Below are 15,459 nucleotides of genomic sequence, written 5' to 3'. Positions count from 1 at the left end.
CGATAGCCGGCGGAAACGGCAGATCGTTTGTACGGGGAATGAGGAGCATCGCGAAAGCGCGTTCACATACGTGTGTATCGGTGCGCACGATTCACGGGAGGGTGTAATAGACGATGTAATCGGCATCCTACGCGTGTAGCTTCGTGTGTACATACAACGGATTGTCTAATGCGGGACATGTGTTAGGTGATCGAATTTTGCAGCGCGAATTTCGCGTCGAGGCGCGTTCTTTCCCGCTATATTGTATACAAGCGGAAATTTAAGGGAGATAATTCTTTGTCGCGGTTTTCAATTGAAACTCTCGCGATGCACGCTGCGATACGCGCGATCGCCAAAACTTTAATTCTAATTTTTAAATCGTCTCGATAGGATCGACTCACGCGTGACAAATAAATGCTATTAATTTGTATTTTAAAATATTTAATATCACTTATTAAATTACCGTGCCAAAGCCAAAAATAAAATGCGCCATCTGAATTGGCAGCATTTGAAATTCTAATGCAGATAAGTTCGCGTCTATTACGTAAAGAGTTGACGCTCACGATTGTGAGAGTTTTTGATGTCTCGCTAAATTTCTGGATTATAGGTAAGACAGGAAAGTAAATCAACATCATATACATCATTATCATATAATTTTATACCAAAACGCAATATGTAAATAATTATGTAACATAATACGTAACATGTGATTATTAATTACGATACTCACTAACCAAAGATCCGTCACGACTTTCTTTTCGCTTTCATTTGCGTTCTTCGACTTTTGCCTAACCTTTGCTTTCCCTTTCCATCTTTTCTTTTTCTGTTATCTCCCGGTTTCGGTGGTCTTTTGTACTCGGAAACGTCGGCCGAACTGCTCCTTGTGTTCCATTTGCTACCGCGCTTTTTACCTCCATAACCATATTTCGTAGCTTTCATTTTCATCTTTAATTGCGCCTTTGAATTCATCCTATGATTTGGCTGTTTGTTTTGCAGTTTCTTTTTATCATCCAAGAAATCGAGGTCCTTTCGTACGCCTTTACGATACTTTTTAACCTCTTCCATCATTTTTCTTTTCTCCGCGTGTTTCTTTAAAGTCGCTTCGACTTGCATTTGCTTCGCAACCTTCTTCTGTTGTCTCATCTGCCTCACTTTTTCTGACCTCTGTGCTATCGACTGTTTCTTCATCAAGTTTTCTCGTACCTTTTGCATGTGCTCATCGGATTTGGCCATTTCGGCAAAGTAATCATCTGGCCTAGATGTTACTATACCAAGTTTCTTTAACCTATTGATACCATCCATGACAGCACCTTGAGCCTGACGGTGAAACATGTTCTCTCTACGAAAGTCGTTCAAGACAGGATCCTCGGACGGATTGTACTGAGGTAATTTTTTATTTCCTTGTAGTTGCTTAGCTCGTCTTACTTCTTGCTCCTGCATTTGGAGCGCCAATTCTGGTGCCAACGGTGCAGGTGCGTTTACCATGTCTAACATCTCAATCCATGGCAGGTTCAGCTTTATCTCATCCAGTTTTTGCTTCATGAGACTCTACAATTTGTTTATAGAAAAAAAACTTTCAGTTAGATTATGTCACAAGGTCTGTTTAGCCAAACATTTTGCACAGTCTCTTCTACTTTTTTCTCCAATATGAAAACAAAAATAAGAAAGATAAACAGTGCACAAAGTTTAGCTAAAAAGAACAGATCTAAAGAACCGACTCCAAAATATACCATAGCAATTTCTAACAGAACAATCTCTTACCACGCAGTTCTTGGACTGTTTGTCACTCGTCTCGACCGCAACGTTGAGACCCGACTTCAATGATCCCCTCGCAAAGGCCTCCTGCAGCTAAACACGTGGAAAAAGCGAGGTTAGAATCTCGCACGATCTCGATGGTAAACGCAAACGGAAATCGTGATACTCACCTCCTCGTCTGACGAATTGTACTCCGAGTCTGATTCCGATACTTCTGACATTGCGAATAATTTACTATTACCTTTATTCAATCGCGTGATCAACCGGTACGACGTGATCACGAACGGCAAGAATAAACACCACGCCACTCCACGGTAAGTGGAGACTCCAACTACTCCAAGTCCGAGCCGCTGTTGCAGCCACCGTGAACCGTGAATGTGTCTCTCGACGGCGCACGTACTGCTAGTGACATCCGGTGGAAGGATCTGGAAGTTTATTCAGTAGGGTAAGGTACCGACGCAGCTGCGAGAGAAAAATGTTTCTTTTTATCCGGCGGGAATATCGCGGTACGAGAAAGAGTTCTCTTTGAGAAATTATTTCTTCTTAAAAAAGTTTCGAAAATTTATTTTTCTTTGTTGTTACGTGCACAAATTAATTTCGAAAAAATTATCAGAAATCTTTTTTGAACGTGAAAACTATCGACGCGAAGCCGCCAAGCACAGGCCACAGGCACGCACGACAGCGCAAATTGCGTAACCGCGCGTAGACTTTTGCGTTAGACTGTACGCAGTAACCTTGATGCGACTCGCAAATTCGGTATCCAAACGAAAGAACAGGTCAGGATACTATCAAAATAACGATAAAATAAATCGCGTCTGAATCAAAAAGTGACCCTAAATAATCACTTTGGAGTCCTTTTGACGCCATTTTGATGTCGTGACTTTTTGTTCTGTTTGCATAGTTACGCGCGCATTGCTCGCGCAAAAAAAAAAAGAAAACTGCTATTTGAAAGTAAACTTCCTGACATTTCGATAAGAACTTGTCGATTTCGAGTTTCGTTCCGCTAAAATGTTCGCGAAGAAAAAAGTCGCGACCTTTCCGAGACACACCCGTGCGCGCTCTCATTACTTGCGACAAATTCGCGCCAACGTCTCGTTCTCGGAGAACGATGTGGAAAGGGCGACGAGGGCGGGGAGGAGCGTGGCGACAAATTAAGAATAAATAATTAAGCGATTACGTTTGGTTCGAGTCCCGCGACGGCGGGGAGACGAAATTCCGCTTGATTCTGCAATCGAAATTCTCGCGTTCCCTCCATTCGCTTTCGTCGTTGCGCTCAACGTCTGTCCATCCCCGTTGATCGGAAGCCGCGCGGCGAGTGAACGAGCGGTGGCGTTCGGGTAAACGCGTGAGCGGCAGTCGCCGATTGGCCGCGCGCGCTTGCGCGCCGATGGACCAGCCAATCGCGGCGGCCCATCGTAGAACGCCGGGCGCGCAGCGGCGGCAGTCCGCGGAAACCCATCGTCCTCGAAGCGCTCGTCTGACACGCATTATGTGCTCGATGCCAGGATTTTCGTCGCAGCTGGCCGGATGACAACGACGTAACATCATGGCGGATAACGATAAGAAGCCGATGTCACGTTTAATGAAACTCGCCAACAAGTTTAACTGCTTCTACCTGTCAGGTAAGTGTACGCGACGGGTCGCGCCCGCGCCGCCACGTATTGTCCCCGGCGATGCGTCTCCCGGCTGCGTGATCAATAGGAACGACGCGGCCGTCGTCGTTCGCGCGACGAACCGCCGAGAATATCGATCTCGCGTCTCGTGTATGTATTTGCCGTTCGCGTTTCAGAGGAAAACAATAGGGTGGAGAAGAGGAACAAAAAAAAAACCGACAATCCCGACGCGTATCGCGGATGCGATTATCGACGGGCCGCGTGTGCGCGCGCGCGCGCGTCTCCGCCGCGTCCCCGTCGGCGTCGTCGACGACGATCACGAGCCTATCCCGCAGAATAACTCCGAAATCATCTTCCACTTTTTTTGTATAGACGGATGCGTCTGACGCTTGTTTAAAGGGATCGCGATAACGTTGACGTATAGCTTATGCTTCCGAGAGAAATGTAATTGCCTGGTCAAGTTTACATTTAGAATCTTGTAAATTTGCTACATCCGATGTGCGTGTTGTTCTCTTTTCTAAACGTGACTGTCTAATAGTATTCAGCAAATTTTCTTGTAATAAATATTCATTTTTGATAACATATATGTAGGATGAAATTATAATATTTTAATAAATATGAAAGAATGAATGTTTATTTCTTAGGTTTACATGCAGGAGAATGCAGGGCTTTTGTTGTCGATGGACAACAAGTTGGACTTGTTCGTCCAGATGTTATGAAAGAGATATTAAATCACCCTCAAGTGAGTTTGTCTCATCCTTTTTTTTATTATTGTATGTTTAGGCATATATTTAATGCCATATTACTTTTCAAGGTATTTCAAGTGAATCCTGAATATGTGCAATTAAATCCAGCCTTTCGGGATTACACTGAAAGAAGTGCACGTGTTGATGAGGTATTGAGAGAATGGATGGCAGGTGGGAAATTTGTAACGTTGCGAGGTTGGAGGGAGGAATGCTATGAAGTGCGTGCACAATTTAATACACAACCATTGTTTAAGATGGACCGGTCGGCTACATGTAAGTATACAAAAAAATGTGAGAGAAATAAATATTGGTGTATATATATATATATTTTTTTTTTTTTTTTCAATGACAGGTTTATTTGGAATTCGGAAGTATGGGGTGGATATAAACGGCTATGTAATGGATCCTATTAAAGGCCTGTCAATATGGTTACAAAAGCGTAGTCCGAACAAACAGACATGGCCCGCATACTGGGATAGTATGGTGAGCGGTGGATTGAGTGTTGGTTATGGTATAAATGAGACCGCGATAAAAGAGGCCGGCGAAGAAGCTGGAATTCCAAATCATCTTATCGCCAAGCTTAAGAGCGCTGGGTGTGTGTCGTTCTTCTTTGAAAGTGAGAGGGGCCTGTTTCCCAACACAGAATTTGTATATGATCTTGAACTGCCGCCTGACTTTGTACCAAACAATAGTGATGGAGAAGTTGAGACCTTCGAATTACTCCCAGTTAGTGAATGCTTAGAGAGGATACTTTCCCCACATTTCAAAACCACTTCTGTACCAGTTGCCCTTGACTTCTTAATTAGACATGGATACATTACAGCAGAGAATGGTAAGATCTCATATATAAAATATGTTATTTACTATAAAAATTAAATATAATTTACAAGAAGGCATTGCGTGATAATTAATTTATTCGTTTGTTTTTGTTTCAGAGCCTAACTTTATACAGATTGTGGAGTTACTTCATGTACCTCTGCAAACTATGTACAATCATCGACACAAAGCTAGTAATAGAATGGCTAATGGCGAAGCAATCGAAGCTTTAGAAAAAGTTTAAGGTTTCGTTAAGACTTTTAATTTATACTGTGCTAATGGCTATGAATTGAATGAAATGAATGAGGTTCCTTTTCTATGTTTCTTCGTTGAACAAGTATTGAGAAATCTCGTATTATACACAGCTGTACACATGTAAGACTTAAGAAACTTTTTATAATTTATAAAAATTATAATTTATAAAGAGAACTATGGATTTATGGATAAAAAAACATTTCTGTTATCGTTGGTCATATTTCTGCATTTATTTTAACATTGTTTTACATATCTTATATTAACAACGAAAAAAAGAGAAACTCAATACGCTTTATTAACTGCATCAATAATAACATGTTTATGACAATTTTATAACGTTTTTCTCTTATCTATACAAGTTTGTGTGATTCAAAGCAAAAAAAAAAAATTAAAAAGTTTTTACAAATCTTTTGTATGACGCAGTAAAGTGTTAACTAGTAACATTGTTTGACTCTAAATTTTACAGATAATTTCTTCCATCTACACATTTCTTTCTATCACAAGATGAGTTTTAACTAATTACACTATATTGAGACATTTTTCAGCTTAACCTGCCATTATTTAGCACAATGAAATCATATACCAATTATATTAATATCGTGCTTGTCAACTGAACAGATGCATCGTAATAAATGACGTTGAATAAAATTGACTTATACATTTAAAGTTAAAACAAAGTATTATGGACGCAGCATTCCAGAGAATAAGTTTATCGATAAGCTTGCGTTTAAGGACTGAAAAGAGTAAAAGATTTTTAAAAAAATAATTATTAATACCTTCATATATATATTGAAACTTGCAGCACAGCTTCAATGGGAGACAGTCTGCATAACACTAAGATCACATTTACAGTATTATAAGAACTATATCATGTACTTTTCTAATAGGTCAAAAAATTTACAGTCTGATCATGTGCTGACTTTGTGTTCAAGTGAATTTTACTAACTTAATCATTTTTTCAGCATCTTTCTTTATTAGTGATTTTTTAAAGGAAGATTGAAAGCATTTATATTATTTATTGTAAGCTGATGTTTTACAAATTTAATTAAACATTAAGTACTTCCACATATGAAAATTTAAATATGATATTTGTATATGATTAATACGTCAGTGACTGTACAAGTGAGAAGCACAAAAGCTTAATAATTATTGTATTACTACATTTTTATTCTTAATGAATAATATTTTTAATAGATTATATTTTTATTTTAAATAAGATTAATATTAATATAAATAATTACAGTGTATTACGTTCTCATGGATATTCGAAGATAAATAGATAATGTTTCGATATTATTACATATGAGTATATAATATTTTAGCTGTATATAATATTTATTTATGATTTTCATCTCTGCTTTTACAATGGCAGTTTATCGAGTTGTATATTGCATTAATACGTATTATATTATCGCTTTATATTGATGAATTGCGAAGATTATCATTAACTATTTGTTATTAACACCTTCATGTGATATTTTACATCGTGTTTTAAAAAATTGTTATATATATATATTATATATTATACCTCATAAAAAAAAGAGCATACATACTTATTCATATAATTAATCTGTTAATATTCGTGTTAAATTCATTATTACAAAAATCGCATTACATATTATGAGTGTGAAATCCAATCTCATATATTTGTTATAAAAATATCAGTTATGGTAAAATATATATTAATCTCATAAGTAAATTATCGTATTTCTGCACAAGAAAGAAGTACGTGAACATCTGTATCATGCCAAAAAACTGGAGGTTACAAATATCTGGTTCAAGAAATATCGGTTTTGGATATTTAAAACTTTTGTAAAATATTAAATATTTTGTAGAATAATTTAAATAGTATAATTGAATCTGATTGAATTTCAAGTAGAATCTTTTCAAGTATAGTTTTCCGTAATCTCTCTTGCATATATGCCGATGAATTGACATTGCGATAATTATAGAATTGTTAGTTTAACAAGTTTTTGCAGTCAAACCTTATAAGAATTAACCGAACTGTGTAGTAGATTTCATAAGTTTAATACTTTTGTAATGATGATAATGTAACAATATACTAGTCACGCTCATCTTTATCACTCTCTTTCTCTTTTTCTTTCTCTGTCTTGTAACATTAATCTGGTCATCAGACACAATGTTGTGATACATTTACTTTAAGTAAGATTTTGTTTCCTACTATGATTCAGTTTTGTGATAGGGATGGATAGGACTGGTTATATGTTTATTGCATGAATAAAATAGTATTACATTACATGACGTACATGCTATTATTTAACTCTGATGCAGTAATAAGGAATTGTGCATTTAAGACGGAAGTGTTTGTACTCCGATTAATAATGAAACTGATTTTATTACAGACTGTTATATCAAGAGAACTTACAAGTTTTATGTTGTTTTGCATACTACTACTATTGTAATTATGAGTGATTGTCTGCGATCATATACTAATTAGCTTGTGCATTCTTAGCTTTTGTATTCTTCGTTGCAGCCTAAGTATGTATCGAGTGTAAGGGCATCCAAAAAACTTACGAACCATCTATTTTTTCGTTATTAATATGTTTAAATGAGCACGCAACACGGCTCGCGACTTAATCATACGGTTTCGCCATTTGAACTATCGCATAAAAAAAAACAAAGTTTTTTTGCAATATGCAAAAAAATTAGATTCTAAAAAATCTTTCAAAGTAATGTATTTTAAACATCTTTTTGAATGGTTTTAATTTAAAATTTTGATAATTTTCTACTTTAAAGAATAAAATAATTTAAAAGGATTTAATAATTTTAATCAATTTTTTCCTAAATATATATATTTATGAAAAGATAAAATAAAAAACTATGATAAATTTTTACTTTTTTTTAGTAAAATGTATCTTGAGTAGAAAGATTTTTTACACGCGCAGATTTTTTAATATAACATGCATACATTTATAGTAAATTATTACTCCAATGCAAACAATTTTTTTCAGCACAAAGGAACTTTTACATAATTTTGAGGTAAAATATAATTTATTCTTGCACATTTTCGGCAGAGAATTGTAAAACTGCATATAAGATTTTAATCAACTCCGACTGTATGTTGTTATTCCATGCTCCCGTGTTTTGCAGACAGAAGTTGTATAAAGATACGGATTGCTATGCTCAATCTGTTTAACATTAGTGAAAATTTTAACGATAATATCGATTGCATCGAAGATGTAGCTAAAAATGTAAGAAGTGTGTAGTTCTAGAATCAGATGATTGTACTTACATAAACGATGAGAAATATTTCGACTGGCTTTTTATTACATGTGATTCTTATATTGCTTACTGTCATACTAATTTTATTATTCTAGCGTACACAAATGCAAATCCTGGCTGCAGTTAATTTGCTTAATCAAGATTATTTCCGACCGTAAGCGAAGATGTGGATACGTTGTGATACGTATATTTTGCTATTCACTATGTTTAACTGACGACGATATAACGTAACCACATGTACCGACAACACGTGTGATAATAAAATAACATTTATAATTGAATATGATGATAAATGTGGTATTCTAAACGCGTACTTTTCAGTCGTGTTGCTTGATGAATTTTGTAATGAGATACTCCCCGTGTGCTATTTACTGGTATTATTTACAAATCTTGTTCAGTTTAATTGTTTACATACTTAATCATATTTATTCATAATTATGATTAAATACGAAAGATGCTCTTAAACAAAAATCTTTTGAAGACGCAAATGAAGAAATCAACGGACAAAAAGTTAAGCGGCTGATTTGTTATCAGAAGTATAAACTGTGATCTATTCTATGTAGTTATCAATTTTTTTTTTGCCATTTGAAGCGGTTTGTACGAATAAATATACGCTGGATATTCGCTAACAATTTCAGATTCATAATAAATGAACGCCTGGGGGACGGCATCTTTAATGTTCCCGAGCTTCCATTCAACGAGTAAGCAAGTTGACCCCATTAAATAGTTTCTTTGGACCAATAACATAATTCGAGCAGCAAAACGTTTTTGATTGATATGCTTATTCGGGCCGTATATGCTTATTTGTTCCTGCAAACTCAATTTCGATCTACGATTTGTTTCGTATTAGTCTGTGCGAATGCTGTCATTCATAATTGAGATAATAAATTTGTTTCGTCCACTTCTTTGATTCGAAATAACATCTCAATAATTTCCACGTACTTTTCTATACAAATTTCTTTTGAAAACTTTTGTTTTTTATTACTTAAAAGTACGAACCGTTTTTCATGAGATATTTCAATTCTTTTTCATTTGATATTTTTTCCGTTAAAACGTTTTATTATGTAAATTTTAATATCTTGACTTTTTCATATGCTGTAACATTTGATATATGTAAGGCCTTGTTTGAAATGTTTAATATACGAGTATATCGATATATTGTGAATGAACTGCACCCACACACATAAAATTACATAAGTATTTATATAAATAATTTATACATGTATTCTGATATATATATATGTGTGTGTATATATATATGTATTTTCTATATGTTTATTTCTAACTTTTTAAATGTTTTATTAGCAAGCACATGGTATAAATAGAGAATTTTGTTACAAATAAAATTTGTCTAAAGTAGATATAGTTAATTAAAACGAGATATTTTCACAAATTGTGCTTCAAGAATACACAAATAATAAAACTTTATTAAAGATTTAAGTAACAAAATTTTATTTTTCATGTGAAAAATTCAATAGATCTTACAAGACACGATTATTAAAAAATTTAATTTAAATATATAAGAGAGAGGTATAGAAATGTAATATTTCAGAAAATTTTTGAAAAAAGAGTTATATTTGAATAAACTTTGAATAAACAATTCATTTTGTTAGAAATATATTGTTGAACAGAGGTTACGTCTGTGTGAAGGATTAATTTACAGATGACGAATCACGCATTCTTTTAAAGATTACATACATATGTCTGTTATCGCAATTCCGTCATCGTAACAACTGTTACGATAGCGGATTTCATATGATTGGGCAAACAAGCAGAAAGCGAAATCGGGGATATGAAAAAAGGAGCGATTGTCTTCGATACTTTGTGAGAGACACGTGCGCGATCGCGGTCCATGCGGCTGTCGCATCGTAAATCAATGGGTCAACGGGGTTTGTTACGTTTCTCCTGAGATTTATTTTGGTATTATCGATAACCTTGCGATGATAGCCTTTGCATTCACATGGCGCCTTTTCGCGATTCTTTTACATGTGCCTGTTTACACGATTCATGTGCCGTCCGTGTATCTTAATCTCACGATCGGAGGGGATTAATTCTTGTCAGCGGGAGTTCGAAGATTTGTTATTCGATCGTAGCAAACATTCCTTCACTTTTGACGCAATCACAGTATCGAGATATTTTTTTACATATATATTATACAGTTACAAAGGCCGATCAGAAAATATTTTATGTAAGAGATCGATAGTCATTAATATTAACTCTCTCAATCCCTTTCTCCCGAATTCTATTTGAAAAAAATTGTTTTCTCTATTATTGTTTCTAACAGTGTAGAGATGGTATCAGATTTTTTTCATGCTTTTCCTATTAATGGTTTTGGAAACATCAAAATGCTGTTGTTATTTTTGTGTTGTTCAATTATCGATTAGTTTGAACAGATGGATCTGAAGATTGTTGCCTAAGGGCAACAACGGGTGCGAAAGGGTTAATTTATATTTTAAGGATTATCGTGATATTAGGAAATATTACAGAGAATAAAGTGATGGTCAAATAAATAATTCTATTTATTTTTTGTTTATTTGACTTACACAATAAAGTTGTATATATCAATAACTGAGTATTGTATAAAATTGCATTCTCTAATATAAAATTTTTATTGTATTGAATGATTTATAACCATAGTATAATTTGTAAACTTTGTAAAATTTTATGAATCTGTATTAATCAATTTAATTACCATTGCACGTAGTATTTTAAAATATTTTTTTTATGACTGTTTCAACTTTGCTTTAATTTTTTCTACAGAGTTTTGCTGAATTATATCTCATTTTTTTAAATAATTAGCGCAATCGTCGCACTGATCGTCAGGCATCGTCGAGGAACCGCGTATTCGGCCTTGTTTTAATACATCGAGAATATTTTGAGATTTCGCGCACATACTAACAGATGCATCAGACAATTACAAAATAGGTGCAACGCAGAAAAGAGCGGCGAATAACAACGGTGGAGCGACTGTTTGGTGATACTTGACCTGTTTAAAAGAGATCATCTCTCTCGTGTCTGCCTCTGAGCATTGCTGAGACAATGAACGCGAAAGAGAAAGAACCATTTCGTAGCTACGGGTTCACGAGAAAATATCATTTTTTCAGACTTTCCCCAGTGACGTTTCCTTAAAACAGCGGGCTGATGATTAAAAATGTTCTTTCGCATCTGGTTACATTTTGCGCAGAACAGATCATATTATGCATGTGTAACTTGATAGAGTAACTCGCGGAGTAACTTGATAACGCATATTTTATACAAGATTTGCCATAAAATTATTAATAATTTTATACAGGATTTGTTATATATTGATCGTACACGATAATACTTTCCACCGAATTTGAGAATAATTTGTTTTTGAAGAAAACATTTTATCTTTATTTCTGCAACGATTACATTTTTTAAATTAAATACATTTTGGCAATTAAATTACAGCAGTAAATTAAAATGTGCTTGAAATTAACGAATGATCAAGGTACCTTTACTATTAAATTCCAGAAATGTAGTTGGCTTAAATTGCTCCAATTTTTAATGTTGAAATAATAATTTTATAATATGAAATCGAATGTTTTATATTTGTTCATTAGGTATTGACTAAAGATAAATTAGATGTCCAATAAAATTAAAAGCAAGTCATGAAGTCAAACGACGTCAAAAGTACTTAGTATCAGTAATAGATTATCGATTGGAGTATCACGAACACTTCTTATGCTATTTTTAATATTGAATACGTTTCATTTTTTCAGGGTTCCGTAGTTATGACTGGATCTGACATACTCATATAATTCACATTGGAATAAAATGTAATTAAATTACATTTGGGCTGTGCATACCGCATGAAGAATCACACGACAATTAAACAAGACGATAGTTTCAGCTGTGAAAACTCTTATTTACGTATGTATCATTTATTCTCGTATTGTATTTTAATTTTCTGCTGTCACTTAGTCTACAACCGTATAATATTGTTATACGATAAAATTTACTTTGATTTACTGATTTTAGGATTAAACACCGTTTAGTCACCGTTCAGCTAAAAACAAAGTAATCGATACGACAAAAAAGCTTGATATCAATAATAGACCGACGATATCTTCCTGGTAGTCCAAGTGTCGCGGGCATCCCTAGGTCGCGGAGAGCGCGGGCGTGAAAACGTGCAACCGTGATCTTCGGCCGCGAGCCGACCGCCTCCTAAGCGATCTCCCCGCCGCCCGAGGACGGCTACAGCGGCAGCAGGGAACAACTTTGACCACAGTGGAAACGAGGAGAGAATCCCAGGGGACGTTGGTCCAAGGGAGACGCACGTCCACCGCTTGCGACGGTGGGGATCAAAAGAGGGAGAGAAAGGGAGAGAGGGAGAGAGATGACCGACGGGAGAGATCCTCCGATAAAGCGAGACGGCGGATCAAAGAATCCGGGGGAGGGAGAGAACGTGCCGATCCGCGGAGCAGTGGGAGAGACCGCGAGATCGCGTCGGCGAAATACAAGGAGAGGGAGAGAGAGAGAATGAGAGACGGTGATAGAGGGAGCGAATGAGAAGAGGGGGAAAGACGAACTCACCTCCTGGTGGAGAGAGAATCCAACGTGGAGAAAGAGGAAGTCGGGCCGCGAGCGCGGGACGAGGAGAACGAGAGTGGCGAGAGAGAGAAAGAGCCGGACCCGGTGTGAGGAGAGGGAAAACCACGGGGGCTTTTGAAAAAGTTTTATCTTGTCGGTACGCTCGGCCTCTCAGACGCTACCGAACGCCGGTACGGTGTTGTTGGCCACGGCGTGGTCGCGGCCTCCTCGCCGACGTGTTGCTGGCAAAAAGAGCGAACGAAGAGAGAAAGAGAGAAAAAGAGGGAAAGAGAGAGAGAGAGAGAAAGATAGAAAATCCCGGTCGTGCGCCCGCGATTTCCGGTCCCGGTCGGTCCTCCCGATCGTCGTCAACTTCCGTCCATCTCGTCCGCCCGCGCGCCCGCGGACGTTCGCGCGAGAGAAGCTGCGAGGAGGACCGCCGAAGAGGAGGCTCTCGACAAGCGTTATCCGCAGGACAAGAGGGCAAATTCCTCCCGCGTGTCCTTGGAGGAATTATTTTTCCTTCGTCCGTCTCGCCATGTACCGTCGCTGAGGTGTCCCGCAGTGCCAAGAGAAAGAACGAACGAGAGAGGGAGAGAGAAGAAAAAAGAGGGACGGACGACGATAGGTAGGAAGAGAGAGAAAGAGGTCAGTCAGGAAGAGGGCGAAGAGGTCGAGAAGTGATTCCTTGCCGGTCGCGACAGACGGCCAGCGGCGAGATGAAGAACCGTGTGTTGCTAAAGAGTGCGTTGCTCCTGTTGCTGATCGCGGCGGATGGTTTGGTGACAGCATCCGAGGTAAGTTTTTCAAGTAAACTGCTCCTGGGACCAGGATCCTCCTGGTCCTCGAAATCCGTCGAAATTACCAATAGTTCCGTGGAATTTTACCTCAGGGCGGACGCGGTGCTCCGAAACACGTTTTGCTTTGGTTCAGTTAGGAGTTAGGTGATCCTCCTTTTAGAAAATTCTATATATGTTATGCTACACTTGTAATACCACTGAACGATGGCTAAAGATGTAAGACATTTTAATTGACATTCGTGTCTGACATTTTAATTGACGAGAGATAATTCTGGGAATCTAGCTTGTCACTGGTAAATTTTAAATGGCGTTCGAAGGAAACTTACAGCGTCGTTAATATTTCGTTAATACGATCGTATACTCGAGTACTTGTTTTCGAGACTCTTCGTACGTAATTGGAATTAATTAAAATTTGAAGAATACTAGGTTCTGCTATCGCGCGGTGATATTCGCGAATTTATCAGCTGAAGCATTTCGGTAACTCCCTGCGCGACATATGGCGATTAGATAGCCCGTGTGTGGTTCAATCACCGCGATTATACCTGTTATGTGTCTCACTTACGTTTACTGATAAAGATCGCCGCATACCTCATGGTGGAGGCATGCTCTTATCGCTCTCGTAAATCGTCGCGATAGATTTCGTACGTATGGAGTGCGGCGGCGTTACAAATGATCTCTCGCTTCTTTTTAGAGACGGTACTCCCCTTTTTGAATTGTATATCATGACTCTGACATATTCTTCCGGTTGTATACAATTTGCGACGGTACGTTTGCGCGTACGACCCGTACGAGGCAGCATCTCACTGTGCTCCAGCTGTACCGCGCGCTTCGATCTTGACGGGATATTGGAACATTGATATAAAAGTGAAGTAAAATGACGGCTGAGAAAAATCGATTAATTATTTAAACGTGTCATTTGCATCAACACTGTTGGCGTCATTGTGAGTTCATTTAGTCACCAGCTGTATTGATACAGCTATTACGGACCTAATATATCCAGAATTTATTATATACGTCAAATATTTCCGCCGTTCAATCTTCGCGACGCTTTATCTGAACATTCTGATTTTTGGAATGACGATCGAATATAAGTGTTGGTTTCGTAGTTATTAAAATGTAATGAACGCGATAAAATAAACAGTAAGTTGCAAAAATAACTGCAGCAATTTATCATGTAATTATTACAAATATCATACGACGATATACAAAATTTCTCTGTCGTGAAATTTATGGAAAAGTACGTTTTAATAAATGGGTGCAGATCAGATTTTCTTCTTTATTGAACTATCTATATGTTGTGATAGGTTTTGTAGCTCTTGAGACTTTTATATTCTTCTTCCGTTTCTTTTTCGCGACGTGGAAGATGCGCCGAGTCGCTGCGTCGTGCAAAGAAATCCTTCAATTTAACAACGATCAACAGGTATGGGAAAAGAGGACCGGTGGATCGCGGAAATATGTCGTTGGATCGTCAGGTTCGGAAAATACTGATCGAATTGTTATGCGTGACGCCGCCGGGCTTGTTCGACAAACCGGCAGCGAGACGCTCCAGGGATAATTCGCACGAATCGATTATATTCCGATCACACCTCGAACTCCGTAGGAACGGATACGACGAGCACAAGTTGAACTCGTGTCGTGGCGAACTCCGATCGTTTCTGCGGAACCCGCCAATCCAGCGAAATATCATTCCGCGAGGCA

General features: G+C 37.3%; 3 protein-coding genes across 31 annotated transcripts in view; 2 read left to right on the top strand and 1 right to left on the bottom strand.

Annotated features, from left to right (window-relative positions):
- Window positions 1–615: 615 nt before the first annotated feature.
- LOC105197145 (probable rRNA-processing protein EBP2 homolog) lies at window positions 616–3,052 on the bottom strand. Its single transcript, XM_011163387.2, has 4 exons — window positions 2,912–3,052; window positions 1,905–2,159; window positions 1,741–1,827; window positions 616–1,527 (listed from the first exon to the last, which is right to left on the bottom strand). The coding sequence occupies exons 1-4, from the start codon at window positions 2,987–2,989 to the stop codon at window positions 724–726; spliced, it is 1,224 nt and encodes a 407-aa protein (XP_011161689.1). The 5' UTR covers window positions 2,990–3,052; the 3' UTR covers window positions 616–723.
- Window positions 3,053–3,168: 116 nt separating this feature from the next.
- LOC105197146 (uncharacterized protein YJR142W) lies at window positions 3,169–7,426 on the top strand. Its single transcript, XM_011163388.3, has 5 exons — window positions 3,169–3,356; window positions 3,992–4,089; window positions 4,162–4,366; window positions 4,446–4,925; window positions 5,029–7,426. Exons 1-5 carry the CDS (start codon window positions 3,281–3,283, stop codon window positions 5,151–5,153), a joined length of 984 nt encoding a protein of 327 aa, XP_011161690.1. The 5' UTR covers window positions 3,169–3,280; the 3' UTR covers window positions 5,154–7,426.
- A 5,521-nt stretch (window positions 7,427–12,947) lies between these two features.
- Window positions 12,948–15,459, top strand: part of LOC105197149 (basement membrane-specific heparan sulfate proteoglycan core protein) — a 166,399-nt gene continuing 163,887 nt past the window's right edge. For 5 of the 29 annotated variants that reach the window (XM_039458004.1, XM_039458008.1, XM_039458007.1 and 2 more), the window contains exon 1: window positions 12,979–13,758. In XM_039458004.1, coding sequence (XP_039313938.1) covers window positions 13,681–13,758 — 78 coding nt within the window. In that variant the 5' untranslated portion in view covers window positions 12,979–13,680. Of the gene's footprint in view, window positions 13,759–15,459 lie in introns of all 29 variants that reach the window. The other 24 variants (XM_039458002.1, XM_039458001.1, XM_039458003.1 and 21 more) reach the window with 13 other exon arrangements.

This window comes from Solenopsis invicta, chromosome 15 (assembly GCF_016802725.1).
Source record: "Solenopsis invicta isolate M01_SB chromosome 15, UNIL_Sinv_3.0, whole genome shotgun sequence".
In the NCBI taxonomy this organism is placed as follows: Eukaryota; Metazoa; Arthropoda; class Insecta; order Hymenoptera; family Formicidae; genus Solenopsis; species Solenopsis invicta.
Note: the sequence above shows the minus strand (reverse complement) of the source record. Positions and strands in the feature narration are given on the sequence as shown.

What these genes read in the sequence shown, in the direction of transcription:
- LOC105197145 (XM_011163387.2), bottom strand. Translation starts at nt 2,989, where the DNA reads ATGGAGGGAACGCGAGAATTTCGATTGCAGAATCAAGCGGAATTTCGT. An exon ending in ACAATTCGTCAGACGAGGAG is followed by an intron (nt 1,828 to 1,904) that starts GTGAGTATCACG and finishes CCACGTGTTTAG; the next exon opens with CTGCAGGAGGCCTTTGCGAG. An exon ending in AACAGTCCAAGAACTGCGTG is followed by an intron (nt 1,528 to 1,740) that starts GTAAGAGATTGT and finishes AACAAATTGTAG; the next exon opens with AGTCTCATGAAGCAAAAACT.
- LOC105197146 (XM_011163388.3), top strand. Translation starts at nt 3,281, where the DNA reads ATGGCGGATAACGATAAGAAGCCGATGTCACGTTTAATGAAACTCGCC. An exon ending in TAACTGCTTCTACCTGTCAG is followed by an intron (nt 3,357 to 3,991) that starts GTAAGTGTACGC and finishes TTTATTTCTTAG; the next exon opens with GTTTACATGCAGGAGAATGC. An exon ending in ATACATTACAGCAGAGAATG is followed by an intron (nt 4,926 to 5,028) that starts GTAAGATCTCAT and finishes TTTTTGTTTCAG; the next exon opens with AGCCTAACTTTATACAGATT.